The sequence below is a fragment of the Anser brachyrhynchus genome (genome assembly GCF_964034855.1).
Source record: "Anser brachyrhynchus genome assembly, chromosome: 3".
NCBI classification, from domain to species: domain Eukaryota; kingdom Metazoa; phylum Chordata; class Aves; order Anseriformes; family Anatidae; genus Anser; species Anser brachyrhynchus.
The window spans coordinates 41,286,317-41,306,314 of NC_137696.1; the positions used below are offsets into that span (position 1 = coordinate 41,286,317).

The 19,998-nt window shown below is 34.1% G+C and overlaps 1 protein-coding gene across 3 annotated transcripts in view; it reads left to right on the top strand.

Moving 5' to 3' along the window:
• AHCTF1 (AT-hook containing transcription factor 1) overlaps window positions 1-19,998 on the top strand; it is a 47,935-nt gene that overhangs the window by 18,703 nt on the left and 9,234 nt on the right. For all 3 annotated transcript variants that reach the window (XM_080586711.1, XM_080586710.1, XM_080586712.1), the window contains exons 8-29: window positions 113-263; window positions 2,449-2,581; window positions 2,670-2,851; window positions 3,324-3,385; window positions 4,347-4,475; window positions 5,907-5,997; window positions 6,088-6,177; window positions 6,345-6,485; window positions 7,225-7,329; window positions 8,087-8,180; window positions 9,451-9,574; window positions 9,694-9,750; window positions 10,864-11,010; window positions 11,740-11,927; window positions 12,099-12,243; window positions 12,337-12,468; window positions 14,057-14,204; window positions 14,292-14,442; window positions 14,993-15,103; window positions 15,684-15,876; window positions 16,953-17,156; window positions 18,447-18,873. In XM_080586711.1, coding sequence (XP_080442837.1) covers window positions 113-263; window positions 2,449-2,581; window positions 2,670-2,851; window positions 3,324-3,385; window positions 4,347-4,475; window positions 5,907-5,997; window positions 6,088-6,177; window positions 6,345-6,485; window positions 7,225-7,329; window positions 8,087-8,180; window positions 9,451-9,574; window positions 9,694-9,750; window positions 10,864-11,010; window positions 11,740-11,927; window positions 12,099-12,243; window positions 12,337-12,468; window positions 14,057-14,204; window positions 14,292-14,442; window positions 14,993-15,103; window positions 15,684-15,876; window positions 16,953-17,156; window positions 18,447-18,873 — 3,205 coding nt within the window. The remainder of the gene's footprint in view (window positions 1-112; window positions 264-2,448; window positions 2,582-2,669; window positions 2,852-3,323; window positions 3,386-4,346; window positions 4,476-5,906; window positions 5,998-6,087; window positions 6,178-6,344; window positions 6,486-7,224; window positions 7,330-8,086; window positions 8,181-9,450; window positions 9,575-9,693; window positions 9,751-10,863; window positions 11,011-11,739; window positions 11,928-12,098; window positions 12,244-12,336; window positions 12,469-14,056; window positions 14,205-14,291; window positions 14,443-14,992; window positions 15,104-15,683; window positions 15,877-16,952; window positions 17,157-18,446; window positions 18,874-19,998) is intronic.

Genomic DNA, 19,998 nt, shown 5'->3' on the forward strand with positions numbered 1-19,998 from the left:
TACACAACATCACATCTGTATTATATTTAGAGATATGTACAGTTGTTTTAGGTGTAACGTATATTTTCATTTCAAAATGACCTTATTTCTCTCTTCTCTTATTTTTCCCCAGGGCTTTGAATATTGTGATGAAAGGTACAGTTTAGATCTCACAGGTGGAGCCTTTCCCTTGAGAGGACAGAGCAGCAATACTAAATTACTCAGCTGTCAGACTGTAGAGAAATTTCGCAACCACGTTGACAGAGAGGATAGCGTTAACGAAGGTTTGTTGTGATGTCCATGTTTGGTTATTCCAAAAGGAATGGTTTTGGAATCTGAACAATGAATGTTCTGTACCTATGGTCTGAAAGTTAAATATCTGTATAGAATAGCCTGTTCGGCTTATTTAAAAAGAAAAATGGGGTGCTTAAGTTACATTTAAAGATGGAAATGGACAGTGCAATGAAGAAATCTGGTATTGAGTGAATTTAGTAAAGTCAGAAATTGTGCATTTCTTTTTTTAAAAAAAATATTTGACACTTAGCCATTTTTAAAACTTGCAGGTAAAAAGTACTTTGGACATTGTTTATTAAAGCACAGTGCTGGTCTTTAATAAGTTTGACTTGCTGACAGTGTTCAAGGAAGACTCAAATGTGTAAGATAAATTTTAAATTCAGTGGAAGGAAAAGATTACTTGTACTTTAAAGTAGTAGATGTCATAGCTGTTAGCAAAATAAAAACAAAAAAAAAGTTCAGTAATCCCCTTCTTTCTGCATTTCTTCAACCAGTTTTCAATTTAAACTGTTACAGTACTGTTCAGCTGTCAAATTCATGATTCATCTTTGTTATCTAAGTATCAATACCTGAAAGTAGCCAAGCTGCTTGTTGTATTAAATCAGAAAGAAATAACTTTTTTAAGGGGAGCTTCAGTGTGCCATGAGAATTAATGCCATGGATTTGTTTAAATAAAAAACAGAATTCTTGAAGAAAAAAAAATACTTATTATTCTAACAAAATAAAAGGTATTTGTCTGCAGAAGGCAATCTTTTTGAGGGAGTAAGATGCGCTTTAGACAAACAAATCAGGTAAAAATTATTTGGCATTGAATGCTACGGCTCACTTTTATTCTGTGAAGAAGTAAAGACGTGTTTACAAATATTTTCTTTTAATAATGGGAACGTTAAAGTTTTATGAAAAAGTGAATTTGCTTTTCCTAAGTTTGTTAAAATACTTAAAATTGGTTGATGCAGGCTTGCAGGAATTAATTATTATTTGTGACATGCTAGTCAGTAATGATTTTTTTCTGGCTACTTTAAAAGTGCTTTTTAGTGTCTTTGGTCTGTTTTAGGCCCAAAGATGAATACGTTGGTATTGGCAGCTGCAAGATTATAGAATGGAACTTCTTTAGGAAAAAAAATAGGTTTTGCTTTATGCTTGCTGACATGCTATGGCAATGTATAGCATGAGGATTTGTGTAATACTACTCAGTCTTTTATCCCTCCAGATATTGTTTCTGCTCGCTGCTTTGAACAATAAGATCATTTTCTTTATTCCTTAGGACTGTTATTTGGATATTTTTCTTTCTGTTCAGACCTATATCTGCATCTGCCTGTTCATTTTTTCCTCTAAAACTAATGGATTCCTACACCTATAAGCTCTTTACTAATAGCTTTCAGTGTCCACATGTGCAGTTAAAAAAAAAAAATAAATTAAAAACAACACCCTCTTGGCACTTCTTCTATTATCTTACAGAAATTAAAGATACATATCTGGGCTTACAAAATCAGTTATGCGCTGTCCATATCTTTGAGACTGTTGCGGTGATAATTTTCAAAGCTTTTTGTTTTGATTGTGTTACTCCCTTGTCCACTTCTCCTTTCCCCCCTCTGTTGTTTTTTTTTTTTTTTACTGGACTTACGTCTGATGTTACAAAGAAAACACTTGCATGATCTTGCAAGGCTATTTCTGTTTATTATCTTTGATTTAGTCCTGAAATGGCAACTTGCATTTCCAATTGTGATGCCATCCACTATAAACAGTATGTTGAAATCTAATAAACATTTGGGATTTTCTCCACTTGTCATGTATTTCTGAGAAGGGTTCATTCTAAAAACTTGTCTTTAAAAAAAAAAAAACAAAGTTTCTAAAAGTAGCAATATGTATGTTCCTAGCATATTTTTGGTAAAGTATTTATCAAGCCAAATATCTCAATTAGTAATACACGGAAAACTTAATTGCCTAACAATTATATATTTGATTTTGATTAGAACTGATACAGTCTTAACAAGAAAAAGGGGCAGTATGACTAATCTATCACAGAGATATATGCTATCCTACCAATTTTTTAATTTTTAGTAGGTGTTGTCTTTCATGAGTGATATAAAAGAATTAAAATGGAAAGTGATGCTTTAAAAATATCAAAAAAATAATATTTTCTACTACTGAGGCACAATTTCTTGTCTTTTACAGTAATATCTCCTGACACCAGTGTATCAATCTTCAGCTGGCAAGTGAATACATATGGTCAGGGAAAGCCATCTACTTATTTGGGTGTATTTGACATTAATCGCTGGTATCATGCTCAAATGCCCGATTCACTAAGGTAGATTTTTATTACGTTGTTTTCAGTGTCCTTACAAATAACTTAATTTGAATGTTAGTATTGAAATTATATATTTGCTTCCTTAAAGGCCAGAAGAATTCCTTCATAATTGCCCATATTTTGCCTTATGGTCATTGGATACTGTAATAAGTATGACTTCTCCAAACCTCATTTTGGATATTCTGGTACACGAGCGGAGTTTAAGTCGTGGAGTTCCTCCTTCTTATCCACCGCCTGAGCAGTTTTTTAATCCAAGTACCTATAACTTTGGTAGGTATTTCACTGTGTTTAATAGGGGTAAGTTTAAGAATTGAGGTCAAATCTCATTTACTGGTTCTCTTTTTCAATGTTTGTCACTTTAAAAATCAACAAAAAAACCATAAACCCAACCTATGATTATGCTGTACCAACAAGGTACTTAATATTGTGTAACACGCCAGAGACATTTTGGGGTTTCCGTGCTTATGTAACATAGCCTGTGAATTCGTGATGGTTATAAAATCAAATTACTTTAAGCTGAAGGTCTTCCAACAACAGTAAAACTAGAGATAAAATTTATACGTGCAGTAATAATATTTTTTAAATGTTTGTAAGTGACCTGGCAAAAAAAAAAAAAGGAAGAAAAAAAAAAGGGGGGGGGTACTCACACATTTCCAGATATATTGCTGTGTTAAAAATGTAAACTGGCCGTAATGAAATGGTGAGAGTATAGAGTTTTACCAAACATTCTTTGTTTCTGCAGATGGTACGTGCTTGCTGAACTCTGGAGTTGTTCACATGACTTGCACTGGCTTCCAGAAGGAGGTGATCTTTTATTGTATCTTCATGGCGAATGTCAAGAAGCGTGCATTTCCTGTTTTTCTATTGCACTGTTTTCAGCATCAGGCCATTTTGTGTTTATCCTGCCCACCCGCTCACAGAATTGCAACTGCATCCTGCCAGTTTTAAGCAAATGGTTGTGTTTTAGATCTACTTTGGGGACTGAAAACTGCCATTGACTACTCGTGAGCATGATGAAGGATTCAATGTCCAGAAAAGAAAAGAAAGTTGTTCTTAGGAACAAGAACAACAATCTTGTAGAAGTCAGGCAAAGCTGTTGCTTCTTGATTGATACATCAGTCAGGGTGGTTTTCATCTGTGATTAACTTGAAACAGGAAGATGGAGAGAAGAGAAAGTTTATTAAAAAAAAAAAAAGTTAAGATTTAATGTCTTTTTTTTCTTCCAAACTTGGACAAGTAATAACTTCTGAGCCACCACACAAATTGTAACAAGTCATTTTTTTTTAGCTCGCTAAATATTTTCAACATAAGTAGTTACATATCTCATTGCACACAGGTAAATACTTAAGAACTAAAGAACACCATCCCACAGAACTCCTTGATCAGCTTCAGCACAAACAACCATGGAAAGGATCTTCCAAAATGTGATTTAAAAATGTGTTAGTTTTCATTGATATAGGATGTATTTTGCTTCAGTAATTAAGGAAAAGGAAAGGTCAACATAAAGAAGCTAGAAAATACCTAGATAAAATATTTTAAGGGCTGATTTGTGTTGAACAGGATTTTTATAAACTGTAGCTGTTAGTTTGGCTTCCATCTTTAAGACTACATAGTAATACTTATTCAGATGGCTAACCTAAAGCATATTAGTGATGCAACCTTGCTGGTAGTTTGTCAAAACTTATTTTTTTTCAATGATTATTTAGAACCTTAATGGTTAAATAACAATGATGTCGTAATCTGTAATTTTTGATTGATGTTTCAGACCTTGAATTTTTTAAAGAAATCTGGTCCTTCAATAAGTGAAGCCATTTGTGATAGCTACAATAGGTGTCTTATAGCTGGCTTGTTGTCTCCAAGACTAGTTGACGTCCAGCCATCCAGTCTGAGTCAGGTGAGTGCTTATCAGGAATCAGGAGTGGGAGGAAGTACATCCATATTGTCTGACAGGGCTTTGGAAACTCTAAGACCTGATAACTTGACACCCACTGCTTTTTATCTGCTTTATCCCACTACAGTGTTTGCAGCCCCCTCTTTCATAGGTGTTCCATTTGCAGTACACCAACCTTTCTGTCATCTGAAGTGTTTCATGAGAAAGGGAACTGTTGTGATAAACAGGCAGGGCAGGGCAGTCCTCCTACTGCCCTCATCTTCTAGTCTCTTGCATTCTTCACCAGATTCGGGGAGGTATGTTGGGGCAAAAAACAATTTTAAACAGTCTGGCAGCTGAAGGGAATTTCTCGTCAAGTTGACCTGGCCTTTAGACTGTTTATTTTGCAAGCATGATGTATAGTCTTAAATTCAAAATTCATGTTTTGATGTCAACTACAGGTTGGAAGTAATTAGGGGATTATTTTTTTTAATAATCACTGTTGAATTGTGAAAATATCACTCAGACTTGTAATTTGAGCAGGGGTTTCTTTTGGGTGTTAGTTAAGACAAATTTCAGGATTATGGTCAAGAAGCTTGCTTTAGAGTTTTGTTTGCCAGTGTAAGTATTCTTTGGTGTGTTACCTTGTCTGAAACAATTCCAAAAAAAAAGATGGAAATGTCCCATGTTTATTCTAATGTGCAGAGATTGCTTTAATCATAATGATTTTACCTAGAAGGGAAGCATAGTTTTGAATGTGTTCTAGAAAAAAAAAAAACCAAACACAAACTAAGAGTAAACTCAGTAAAATGATACGAAGGATTGTTTCACTTGAAGTATCAGAGGACCAGCTGCAATAAACTACCCCTTAATATTTTATTTCTGTGCATAGCTGTTATCCTCCTAAATGATTACCACTACATTATAATGCAATTTTTTGAACAGCTTAAAATAAAATCTAAATCTATTAAAATTTACATTTCACTTCTTTTCTATCATTTTAGAAAATTATGGCTTAATGTTCTGATGTTGAAACTGTCTCATGTCTTCATAGTCTAGAAAGCAGCTTGACCTTAGCTTCACTGCTTCTAGTGCAAACATTGCATATTAATGCATTCCTGATGGAAAACTTACACGCACAAAATGCGTAATGGATATTAGCAGAGGATGTTACCAAAAATAGTTAATTGGAGCTCAGTAAATTAAGACTATAATGCAGAGGCATGCAAATAAAGGTTAGAATTAGTAAGTTGAAATATCAGAGGAAAAGCTAATGTGTTCCTCAAACCAACAAGCCTGTGATTAGAATTAAGAAAAGGGATGTGGAATTAGTTGAGTATGCACTAAAAGACTTTTTAGTGTCTATATGAGTTTACACGTAGAAACACTTATTATTGATGGTTCGGACATCACAAGTACATAAGACAATCATTTTATTTTGCCTGTTATATTTAGGAGGAGCAATTAGAAGCTGTATTGTCAGCTGCTGTCCAGACAAGTTCTTTAGAACTTCTGACTGGATGCATTAAACATTGGACATCTGAAGGTAATACATCTTACGTTGATTTTGTTTTATATTTTAGAGTTTTAAGTTGTTCGGTCATTCATTCCTTTTTGTTCTTTTTGTTTTTTAAAGAGCAGCCAAGTTCTGCTGCTAGTTTACGGTTTGTTCTTGAGTGGACGTGGAACAAAGTGATTTATACAAAAGATGAATTTGACCAAATCTGTGAGTATTACTGTAGTCATTTTGCAATCATAAAATTACCCTTTTGAATTGAGCATATTAAATAATCTGACTCTCTATGATATTGTACCAAATTCTTTAAATGTACTTTGAAATTCTTGTTTGGAATTACTCTATAGGCTAATAATTTAATATTTATTCTTGAAAAGGTGTTCCACTGTTCGATGGCTCCTGCAACTTCATTGACCCACAAACAATACAGTCTCTTCAGCACTGCCAGTTGGTTTTGAGCAACCTTAGCACAGTCTTAAACTGTTTCCTAGCAGAAGCACAAGAGCTTACTGAAAAAGGTTTGTAACAGTATTACTAAATCTTTCATATGTTCTATTGTTAAGTTCAGATTCTCATTCGGAATGACACTTGGGTTGTAGTTGTGGAAACATGAGTTTTTGTTGGTTTTGGTGCTCAGAAGACAGTCAAGTTTAGGTAGGAGAAGAGCTCTGAGTGAGAAATTGTGAATACCGCTTAATATGCATCTCTTCAGGGAAACGCTTTGTTCTGGAGTTTTGTGCAAGTAAGGGAGATTACATTCAGCAAGAAGCTATGTAAGCAACTAGATTGAAACTACAACAATTATATATATGGTAATGCTTAAAATTATCCTCTTCAGTTCTTAGCTAGCAACTCACAGTTGAATACAAATACTGCATTACAAATTATAAAGGAAGCATAGATGAGTAACTTGTTAAAAGAAAAGTTGCTGAAGTTTCTGCAGGTTTTTATATTATAAATTGTGGCATATTGAAAAAAATATTTTGCCATATTAAAAATCACTGCTGTATGGAAAAAAATGTGTTATGAGTGTATTCAGTAGTTCAGACTCGATTTTAAATTTATTTTTTTAAATTCTAACCTTTTAGTAAATCTCGTGCTTCTCAGAGCGTTATTTTTTGTTGTCGTGATGATTGTGGTTTTTTCCTCAAATAAGAAAGTGATACAGAGATTTCTACCATATTGTTTTGATGCTTTCTACTTAGTATTGTGGAGTTTGTTTAAAAAAAATTGTTTAAAAAAAATTTTTTTTTTAAGGTGTTACAGACTTGACAAATAAGCAGATGGTAACTAGCCTCATTTCTTTGTATGCACAAGTAGTCATCTGGTTCTGTCGATCCAGTCTCCTACCAGAGGGTTTAGGTAAGCTTCAACTGTAATACATTTGTAACAAGGAAACTGTCCAGTGATTCCTGCAAACATGTTTTTAGCCACGGTCTTGTAAATGTTTCATCAATAACAAATAGTGTTGTTTCAGTGATAGTGTATGCTGAAGTTCTGTTGGTGAAATAGAGATTTCACTGTTTTTTCAAATGCGTAGTGTAGAATAATGCAACCAGTTTCTTTCCTGCATGTTCTTTAAAAATAGCAATAGGCCTTTGACTTCAAGGAGGTAATTTGGGTCAAAAACATGAAATATCTAGTATTTTAAGCAAATTACTTTTAAACAACAAATACTGGAATTCTTTTTTTTTTTTTTTTAAACAATAAAAGCATTACCTGCAAGTTTTGAACCTTTTTATTGCTTGGGGGGGGGGGGGAGGGGAAGCATTGGCAATAATTCTTTATTCATATGGAATATAAATTTGTCAGTCTTAATAGTCTTAAAATGCTCGCACTATATATTTTAAAAAGATGCTCCCTTTGAGATTTTTTTAATAGGTGACTTTACTGTCATTAGCTTACAGTATATGTTCTGAATTTTATATCAACTGTAAACTTCAAGTGACAGTGGAGACAAGAAGGAATTATCCTGTGCCTTCTGTTCTAGTAAAGGCAGAAACAAAGTTTCTTTCAAAGCTGAAGGCTTGCTTATGCTTCTTGATGTTTAGCTTTTATGACCTTCTGTTTAAATTTAATACAATACTACTTTAACTTGTTCTTGCTTTACTGCCTGTAGATGATGATATGCACTTGTCTAGACCTTTCTACAATTATCCTCTGATTCAGAGCTACTATGCTGGTCATCGACAGAAACTTGAGCGTTTGTCAAGGTAAAGTTTACCAGAGAATTCTGGAACACTTCCATTGAAAATTCAGAAGTGAAAGTGAATAGCTTTGATATCAACAGTTGTATTTGCTGTGCTTAATGCATTTGTCAGCAGTACTCAATTCTGTGATGCATGTGTTCTGTTGAATACAGAGGTTACTTTCCTGTGCTAAAATGTGTGTGTATACTTCTGCTTACTGCCAGTCCTTGTTTTTTTTATAGCTTAAGGGAAAATGATGAGGAAATAGTTATGTTTATTTTCTTGTCATTTTTTTTATAAATGTCAACCGCAAAACACAATACTCACAAAACAATTATTTTGGACATAGAATAAAGCCTGTTTTTGAAAATAAATGAAAAAAAAACATCTGTATTATTGACTGGTAATAGATGGTAATAATTGTATTGGCCTAAGTCTCCTACTCACAAGTACATTTGTGTGCTTTAATAAGATAATCAGAATTACTTGTAGTTGACATACCTAGCATAGTACTGGCTATTGGATAAAAATCACTTTTTTTTTTTTTTTTTTTTGCTTTTGATCATTGGGGAAATTAAAGGGCAGAAACAGTCAGTAGAAGACCGGTGGTCTATGGAATAATGTAATTTTAAAAAGTTCAGACATACATAATTGTAATGGTATGTCGGTAGAAACATACATGCTGCTTATGATGATACTAAAATTTACCTGTATGTCCAGCTTTCTGAAAATAACAGTATTTCGTAGAATGGCTTGGGTTGGAAGGGACCTTAAACATCATCTAACTCCAACCCTCATTTTTCAGTAACAAAAGAGAGATACTGAAAACAAAATGTGAAATTTTCATTAAGTTGTGTATCAGTTGCTATATTGGAACACTCAATTTGAGGTTTTGTATAGATGTTATGAAGTTGTGGTATTTTGATATTGTTAAATTTCTTCTTTTAGATAGTATGAGGAGGATTACTTTTGGCACTTTGTTTACAGTTCCTTTAGTATGGCAAGTAACACAGCCTGAAACAGCCTCAGAACTAGAGGGTCATTGCAGCTTTTAGCTTAATAAAACTTCTTTTAAGATTCTTGTTTTCAGCTCCTATAATAATTGAATAGAACTTACTGAACATTTCTCAACCAACTCACATATTTGCATGTATATTTCAAGTGATATTCACAGCTTTGTATGTTTGTTTGCTTTCTTTGCTTTAGAAGAGTTGGTGGTTTACTTTTTTTCTTAAATTGAAACATCAGAATTAGTGTTTTACTCTGTCCAAATCCTTGTTACTTTTTGTTCCAGAGGAAAATGGGATTCTGACTGCTTGATGATTGATGGAATGGTTTCCCAGTTAGGAGAACAAGTTGAGAAACTGTGGCGGAGAGATGAAGGAGGAACTGGGAAATACCCACCTGTTAGTTTACATGTGAGTGTTATACTCCTTTAAAAAACAAATCAACAACAACAAAAAGCACACAAAAGCAAATGACTTATGAAGGATTGGAGTTTTTTTTTTCTTTAAAAACTTTAAATTTCTCGTTTCAGGCACTACTGGATCTCTATTTGTTAGAAAACATTGAAGAAAACCACAAACATGCAATTGTATCCTTTTTATTTATTTCTATTTTGCTTTCAGTATGTGCACATAAATGTTCTTAAATGTTACTTGGGTGCCTGATAGCACTTTTTAATTTACACTTCAAACACAATGCAAGTGTGAAAAAATTTATTTTTTAATCAGAAGCATTGTCTTACTTCTCTGTACTGTGGATTTTTTTATGCTTTGTTGCAAAGTCTTTTCTGGTATGAGCAAACAGGTGTACTAAAGAATTTTGAAGATAATGAGAAGAAAAACATAGCTTTTCTTAAAATTTAAATGCATTTTTTAAAGCAGCCATATCTGTAGTAAATGACAACTTCCTAGTATGATGCGCAAAAAGCGCTTCTTCAGAGCAAAAGGAATTGTAACAGAAGCTTATCAGTACCTTTTTTTTTTTTCCCACCAGCACAGCTAACAGTGATTGCTTTTGTTCTGTTCTAAGTGCAAGCACACAGAATAATAAACAGAGGGAAGGGAAAAGTCACTGTGCAGAAACTTAATATTTAAGCTGCTGGAATATACAGAGTTGCTTTCTTGCCTAACCAAACAGAGAGGGGAGCCTAGAGAGTTCAAGTGTTTTAAAATCTGTTGTATGTCAGAGCTGACTTGGAGTATGTTCCTAAAAACATGTTAGAAAGAGAAAAGGGCATTACTAAAAAATAATGCTGTTTTAAATTCAGATTTTTTCACTGAGAACTAATATGTTTCGTAAGGATTTACCTTGTTTTGCATACTCTGGAAATGAGGAAATAAACCAACACCAGGGAATTTGTAAGCCTTGGGTGTTTCAGTGTTTTGAATGTCCAGCTGGTAGCTCTTCTGACTAAACAGTGATCTGAGTTTAAAGCTGAGGTATTTAAATATCTAAAGTTAACGTTTTTTGAATACCTTACAGAAATCGGAGTATTTCTTCCTGGTTATGTACTCAGAATGCAATTTTGTGGTTTAGTATTTGGCTTTCTTTGGATTATAATAGCTTAAAATGGCAAGACTAATCCATTTTCTATTTTTCTGCTTTCTAACACGTTCTCATTGCATTACAATTTTTTTAAATGTAATGCGATAAGTTTTTAATCTTACAAATATATTTGCCTTAATCAGGTACTTGATATCAGACAATTTACTTGCTGCTAGATATCATGCATTCCGTTCCAAATAAAACAGAAACTTCAATTGACTCCTTCCCAACTGTTTTTGCTATCCCCTGGGGTCTCGTTAGGCTTATTCAAGGTTTTTGGCTTCTGGATCACAATGATTATGAAGTAAGTATGTTACAGTTTAATTAGGCATACATTACAGTACAAAGCTATAAACTAAAAAGCTTGTTTTTAATTGGTGCTGAGCTAGTAACAGGTAATAAAAGACCAGAAGCTTTATTGTAATACTGTTACAATGCTTTCAGCAATAAATTATGCTTTGAAATTTGGTTTTTATGACTTTGATGGGAAATTGATTACAGAAGAAATCAACATTAATAATGCTTGTTTAAATTTTCAAAGCCATTAGTTTAAGTCATTTTTAGCTGTTGAACAGTTTCTCAAAAACAATGTTTTGGGTATTTGAAATAGTAAAACTGATCATAACAGTAAGATTTGAGGCAGAAGATTGCAAAGGTGACTTTTGAACCTTATTCATGTTCTTCCTGATGCTGAAGTTTGTTCTTTGGCTCTCATTATGTTAATATAATCTGGGATAAAAACATTTCAATAATGTAGTTACCAAATTTCTGTACACAAATAATACTTTTTATCAACGTAGAAATGTGCAAGTTAAAGTCCTTTTAAAACACTTAGTTCTGTATGGCTAACATTTTTTTTGTGTGCAAATGCTTAAACATTTTTAGTTACATTTCCTGTATCAAGTATTTCATTAGTACTAGTCATTTAAAATTATCTAATACACATTCACCGTTACTTTGGAAGCTTTTGAGTGCTTTTATTGCATGAGTGATTATTATCTATTTTAATAAACATAATTTCTAACTTCTACAGAATTCATTGGCCGTTCTGTTTCATCCAGCTACTATCAAAACTGTGTCATGGCAACATATGAGAATTATTCAATCCCTCATGTGCCAAGGAGAGCATAGGCGAGCCCTCAGATACATGCAGATGATGAAGCCATCAGTCTCAAGCAGTAGTGAAGTGCAGCTTTTCCTCACTGTGTTGTTGTCCAACAGGTAAAGAAATATACCCCACCTCGTTAGTATTCAAGTGTGGTGAAAGGTGGAGAACTAGTAATGTAAACCACTGTCACTTCAGTTTCCTTTAAATGTTCAATATACAAATAGTTTTCAGACATCTTTTGATTATATGATTGATATTCATTACATCTTATGAATTAATAACAGGTGCATGGTGGAGGCTTGGAGTCTGTTGCAGCAACATAGCACTAAGTTAAATGTAGAAGAGCTGTTAAAACACATGTATGAAATCTGTCAGGAGATGGGACTAATGCAAGATTTATTGAAGCTCCCTTTCACAGACACTGAACAAGTAAGTGTGGACAAGAAAGAAATCTTAATTATATCTTGGAAAAGCTAAGAGGCAGAATCATAATAGTTTTTTGAAATGTGTTATTTCTCATAGGAGTGTTTGGAGAAGTTTTTGCAGACCAATGGTGGTGTTCAGAATCATGAATTTCTTTTAGTTCACCATCTGCAACGTGCCAACTATATCCCAGCGCTACAGTTGAATCAGTCAATGAAAGTTAATCTTATGGTAAGCATAAATGTTCTGTCCAGGGGTGCAAGTTTTTGTTAGGTATTACTATTTTGATAGTACTCCATTAAAATCTTGGTTTTTATATTGTTCAAATATGGTATAAGTGTTTCTTATACCATTCTTTTGAAATACTAGGAATAAGTTTGTACACTTTAAGTTGCAGCTGAACCTAAAGGTTAAACAAAATCTTTCACTTAGCCAGAGCTATTTTGTGAACTTATAAATTGTGTTACAGACCAGTTGACTCCACTTAAAAGCTTGAATCTGAGGAAATCTACCTTTTCTAACATACAGCTGTAAATTCAAAATTTCACTGTAGTCCTGCATTACAAAAATAAATTTTTACCTAATTCCTAACAGTCTAAAGCAAATTATTTTTGCTAAAGAAAAGTGTCTTTCACTGTAAATGGTCTGAATAAGGCTAGAATATAGAAAACACTTAAGCTTAAATAGTGCGTACACAGTGTATATGTAAGCTTAAATACTGTTTATGCAATGTCAAGGGATTTTAACCCCTTGAAGAACTCCAGCTCCAGAAACTAATGAATGAATTCTGTATGATTGCAAGAATGTTAATTCAGTGTAAAGTGTTCAAGGATAGGAGCAAATTACTGTGAGGTACTATAGGGCATGGTCTTTGTCTGGTTTGAACTGGTTTTTTGTACGCATGTTGCTACTACAGTAAATATCAGCCAGTCTTGCCACTTAGTTGTTCAGATATGTATGTTATATACATACTAACCTAAGAACATAGGTTATTAGAAGTTGTGTTGATCCTTTCTGTGGAATGAAGAGTATGTTGTATGTCATCTCTTGCATTTTCCATGCAACTTTGTTTTTCTGAGAGCAGTCTGGATGCAAATCCAGATGTAAAATCTTACTTTTTTTTTTAACTTAGTAAATTACTGTATGAGCTCTGTGATTCCACAATTTCCATTTTACCTCCAGTATGAGAAAAAATTCCAATTTTTATCTACCTTCTGTTTCTTAAAATAGACAGGTGAAATGTTGATTTATGTGAACTTCTTTTACAAATCTGTGATGCATTTGATGTTTTCCAGAACCTTAGTTTTGCAATGAATCAAATTTATTAGATGGTATTGGAAGTTTTAGGTCCTGCATTTGAAAACTTGTCTGTCTGGAAGATGTGTATAGGTAGCTTTTCCTTACCTGTTCTAATATTAAAATTATTTTGTCCAACATAATTTGCAGTTGCCTTGTATATAAGGACATCTCAGCCCTTGGTTTTTCAGAAAACCAAGGTCTATTGTTACTCTTTGGTAAGCTATTTGTGAGTGGGAATTGCAGGTGACAACATGTGTAGCAGACTAAGTTTGTACTGAGTGCCAGAACTGCTTTAACTTAAGGTTGTAGGCTCATTGTTTTGGAAGTCTTCCATCCACTTGCTAAAAATACTAGGCAGAATTGGTGTTTGCTGTTGGGTAGAACTTGCTGTTGTTACATGCGGTGGATGCATTTTAATGCATCTTTAGAGGAAATATATTCACTAATTAGAATAGCACAGATTGCAATGAACTTTATGTAATTTTTAAAAACTCTTTCCTTTATTCTTTTAATTTATCAGAATGATCGTGATCCTCGCTTGAGAGAGAGAGCAGTTACGAGAAATTCTATATTAGACCAATATGGCAAGATCCTTCCTAGAGTTCAAAGGAAGCTGGCTTTAGAGAGAGCCAAGCCTTACCGTTTGCCTTCTTCAGTCTTAAGAGAAGGTAAATCTGGGGGGGAAAAGTGTAATGGACAACCAACCACCACTTGGATTACATAAGGCTAATATTTTTTCCCCTCTTACTTTACAGTATCAAGACCAAAGCCATTATCAACAGTAGCAAAAAAAGCTAATGCAGAAAGTGTGCATACAAGAGCAACTTTCATCAGTAATGTATTGTCCAAAATTGGAGAAGTATGGGTAGGAAATGAGCAGAAAAACAGTTTAGCACAATACGATAGGTAAGAAGCGTTTTAACAAAGTTAAGTCTTTAGATAGGTGTTTGGATAGAGGTTTAAAAAATATTATTTTAGTTCGTTTGTGTTTTGTTTTCTTAGTGTTTGAGAAAGTGGACCTTGAATAAAGCTTTGTTTGGCTTCTTTGCATATGCAAAGTACAGTATATATTATTAAATACAAGATAAATAATATTTTTGAGAGAGTTTTCCTGTTAATAATCTTATGTATGCAAATATGTATTTTTACAGTGTTATATGTGTTTATAGAATTTAAGATAACTGAAACTAAAACTTTGCCATCAGTGTGTTGTGTACAAATTTTGATAGAAGCTATTTTGTGATCAAGTACCACTCTTACCACTTTGTGTCTGGTTTCTGTTTTGTTTCAGCTTTTTAACTTAGAAATAGGTAGAATTGCAAACAACAAAAAGGGTCTAATAGTAATACTAACAATAATGATTTTCTTGTAGGTGATATCAGAATTCAAGTTTATTTGACCATATGTTTGGACTGCAGGTGAATGAAAGTCAATTACATTTTCCTTTTAATTCCAGTCCTAGAGTTACAGAACCACCAGTCATAACACATCAACCTCTCCCTGATGCAGAGTTGCCTGAGGCGTTTATTGGGACACCAATTACAAAATTTTCACAAAAATGTTCCAGGTAAAGTAGATCCGCGGAGAGAATATTCCAAAGATGGTGGGGAGGGAATATTATTTTATGTGGGTTTTGTCTTAATACAGTAGGAAGTAAGTAATACTAATACAATTACTAGTTGGTACTAAATGTAGATAGTAATACTACATTTAAATTATCTTGAGAAACAAGATGCTTCTCATGTATTCTTGTGTTTTCAGTGTTCTGTTTTCACATTGTTCAGCAGACAGAAAACCGAAAATCACCTTAAGGGCACAACTAAGTGGAGAATTTGAATTGGTCCCAGCAGATTAATTCTTTTGACATGAGAATTATGCTACTTATGTAATGTAAAATTGGATTACTCTTGCCTCAGAGGCAACATTTTAGGAAATAAAATACAAAATGTAAACAAACAGTTAAAAAAAAAGAAAATGCCTGTAGCTTGGACCTGGGCTTGATACATTACTCCAGCAGCGAGTGTATACCCATGTTTTTTGTCCATTGTATGTTTTGGTTATGTATCATCTCAGCTGTTTTGAACACAGCGTAATTTCGTTTCCATTTATTTACTTACTTTCTTATTTTAAATTGTGTATCTTAACAGATTGTTGGATTTGGTGGTTCTCCCTGTTCCTTCATGTTCTCCAGCACAGGGTGATAGCTGGCAGTCACCATGCCTAGCTTCTACTTCATACATGGCATCCAGCCCATTGAAATCAAGCATACATGGTTCCATCTCACAAAAAATTGCAAGAGCATCAGAGCTGGGTTTACTAGAGACTCCTCTTGTGGTTAAGGTTTGTATTTTAAGAAAACAGTAAGAACCAGTGAACTAAACCAAAAGCCTCTAAACTTTAAAATGAAACCGCAGTATTTAACACAAGCAACATGGGTTTCAAATTTTAATTTGCATGTGGTTATTATATATACGGTGCTTTTGGAAGCAGTACATTGGTAAGTCCTGAAAAGGAAATTTAAAATTGGACATTTAATTCTGATTTAATTGTAGTATGCATGTTGTCCAATAACTCATGAAATGCGCTTGTTTTTATTGCAGTGGAACAAAGTTAAAATTGGACTTCTCAAAGTACTTAAACATGCAGTTTGCAGCATAATCATCTCGTTATTTAAGCACTTAATAGCTCTGTCTGACTTGTATATATAGAAGCATACACTGAAGTATACAGTATACTGAATACAGTATACTGAAGTATACACTTCAGTTTATTAAGTGTTAAGTGAATAACAGCTGTGGATATCTGCAGACGTCCGTGTCAAATTCAGATATAGTTTGTTGCAATAACTAATAATTTCTACAGTAACATACTGTATTTTCATTCACTGCCATCAAACTGTACATTATGTAAGGAAATAACATTTGACATATCTTTTTGGGACGTTTCTTTTTTCCTTTGCCTACCTGAACAAAATAGTTGTCACTCTGAATTATAAACGTTTTACTACGTTTTGTTCATATTGTTAAGCTATTTTCGTTATCATTAACTTATAAACCTTTTAATTTCTGAAAAATCTTTTTTATGAGCTGGATAAGAAGACCTGAATGCTCTAGATAAATTGGTATTTTTACAGCTGACACGGTTGCTTAATTTCATGAAATTAATTTGAAAAATAACATTTTGTTTACATTTTTAAAACAAAAAGAAAAAAAGGCAGCCATAAGAGGCATAGAAAGCATTGTTTATCATCATGGTTTTCATACCTTTGGCAAAAGAGGACATAAAGGCTAAATTTTGTCCTCTATGCTGTTACAAATCGCGTTTGTAGTTGAAACTAATGTTTTCGGCAAGTGAAGTCTTCTCTTTTAAAGATATATAACTAGTTTTAAATTAAATATTTTTATATCTTTTCATAGAGAGCTAAAGTTTTGGTGACATCTGCTGCTGCTCCTGGTTTTCCTGGGTTTACTCCTCAGTCTATTTTGAGATCCAGCCTTCGCACCACGCCCCTAGCAACTCCCTCTGCATCTCCAGGGCGATCAGTTACTCCTCCTTTACGAGCAAAGGAGCTTAGAATATCTTTCAGAGAAGAGAACTCGAATGTAAAATGGACTGTTGGGGTAAGCTAAGCTGGGCTACAGTTAATGATTTTGACAGTTAAAGGCTTTATAGACTCTGATTCGATTTTCATATTTATTTATTAAATATTTTTAAATTATTAAAATAAATTTATTATTTTATATTTATTAAAAGGTTTGCCAAAACTTATTATAATGAGAATTGGAATTGCAAATCATAATGGCATATTTGCATTTGTTCAAAAAAGGTTGTGTTAGACTTTCTGCGGGCATGTGACGTTTCAGGAACATATTTTGTAATAAATACCAGTGGCCTTGATGGTTCTTATTTAGGTGTTGTTAGGAGCTGCGGTTGTTCCAAATTGCTAATTCAACTTCCTGCTGTATCTCATTGAGTAATGATGTGGCAGAAAAGTAGTGAATATAGGTTCAGCTGGTTGTTCTTAAGTGACAGGTATTTTTTATGCTTTGTGAATTAAACATCTTTGAAAGCAGCAGAAGCCATGCGCTGCATTTACTTCCCATCTGCCTTTTTGAGAAATTGTGTTTACCAAAGATAAAAAATTGACTCCTAATGAAAAGAGCTGTATTGTTGTCTGTTGTTCAGGCCTAAAGTTCTTAGTTTTTTTTCCTTGGTTTGCACCAGGGATAGCATTCATATAGCTGACGAATGGAACTTCTTCGTCGGAGAAGTTGCCCTGTTCTACTCCTCCCACAGTCTTATTCTGTTGGTTTGATTCCCTGATCCAGCTCATCATGCTGTTTCAGAAGTAACATATCAATGTCAGGAACGTGTGCTAGTATGCATGAACTTTCCGTACATGTATTAGTACAACTTGTCATTGTAATCAGTACTTTATTACCTTTTATTATACCTTTTATTGACTGTTATGAAGAGATGCTCAGCTGTAACAAGTTCTCTTTCCTATATAAAGTTTTACTAATAGCAGACAGTGGCCAGTTTAATTTACTTGTTCCATGCTATAGGCATACTGCACTCTGAAATATGTTAGTACTGCATACAAGTTGAAACAGCAAGCAGTAAAAAGAAATCTTGAGATTTTGAGTTATGCAAAGTTCCTTCTTTTTGAGAAAAGAGTACTGAAACTGTGAGCGGACTTGAGATGACACTAGAAGCAAGCACTAACAAGACATAGTTTTAATTCTCTAAGGTCATGGAAACTGAATAAGCAGTCAAAAGCGTGGTAAATTTGTTCACTTGGCTTTAAAAGCTATGGTAGGTAGTGCTAGAATGAGAAGTAACTTTGCAGTACCTTGCTTAAGGTGACAGTTGTAAAACTTAACCAGACACCGGTACTTTTTTTATTTAAGGTAACAGAAGATGATAAAGCACAGTCTGGAGCTTCATCTGAGAATCATCGTGGATTGGTGGAGGATGCTTGGTCTGAATGTAGAGATAAAACAACTCTGTTTACTCTGAGGAATCCTGAGGATGGTCATGCTGAAATGGAAGAGTCTTTAGAAAGCACACCTGGAGATGGTTTGGAGAAAATGGATGTCAGTAAAGAAAATAGTAATGTCTCTGCCAGGTCAGACCAAACTACGTTGGAATATCATGATGCAAAATCACCTGGCGATTTTGAAGATGATGTCATTTTTATAGCTGCTAAACCAGCTAATTCTTTCACTGAAGAAACTGCTGATTTTCAAGAACCAGAGAGAGAGGACCATGGAATGGTTGAAGATAAACCTTTCCAGATAGAAAAAACAGATTCATCAGAACTAAGAAAAGAAACTGGTGTGTTCCATCGTATGCTAACTTAAGTTTTTGAATTAATTTTTCAAATGTCTTCAAAAGGTTAAATTACTGATGAGTGCAAGAGTTGGTACTGATGAGGGTTCACAAGTGTCCTAGGTACTTGCTTGTCCTAGGCTTTTAAAGTTACCACTTTATTTTGAGTCATTTTCCAGATATCCTGGACTTTAAGAATGCATTATTGATTTGACTAGCATTTCTTCTGTGCAGTTGCAGCTGAGAGGCAGTAGTGATTTGTGGGAGTTTTTAGAGGGATATAAGTTGAAAATTTAGGCTTCTGGCTGTGTTGTAGAGGTATTTCTTAGGGTTTTTTGTTTTTGTTTTACAGAAAGCCTAGTGTAAAATGTTCGTTGACTAGATATTTACCACCTCATTAGTCCTCAGTTTCCTTTTGGAAATGAATATGCTTGTGTCTGCTTTTCATTACAGTTGTGCTTACTCATTTTACTGGCACAACAGCTTATATAGCCTTTTCCAGACCTGTTTCAGTTGGTCTTCTGTAGTTCAACTCCTTCAAGCCAGTCCAAGTTGCTTAGGATGCGTTTATATGAGGCAGGCCTGCTGGTAGGTGAGGAGTGTAACACACGAGCTGGCAAGCAGGGATGAAGAGCTGAGAGTGGTAGCATTTTTCAGTTTTGTGGGAACAGGAAGATGATGTGCAAACACAGCTAAAGCCAATATTTGACAATCAGGGCTCAGTCCATTCAACTCTGAAAAGGTTGCTGTTTGAGTGTCAGACTATTGTGTCTGAGCTCTTGAAACGGCTCATAGCAGTGATTGCGTATACTCAAGTATCGGTGCATGGTATGTAGCCCGATTGAGTTCTAAATTTGACATGATCCTGGAGAGAGATTGCTGCTATCAGAGTTCCTGAGTTCCTTTTCTTTGTGAATAAAAGGACTGTGTGTACATAGGTAGAAGGGATTCTTCTGAGTATTTCTAGTAAGATAGGTCAAAATGTCCTCTCGTATTTTGTCTTGTATATGGACAAGAAACCATAGGTGCTTTTCATTAAAAATATTAATAAGATACTAATCATTAAAGAATAACCCTGTAAAGAGACTTTATAATTGCTGGACTGTGGTAGAAACAGTTCTGTACAATTTC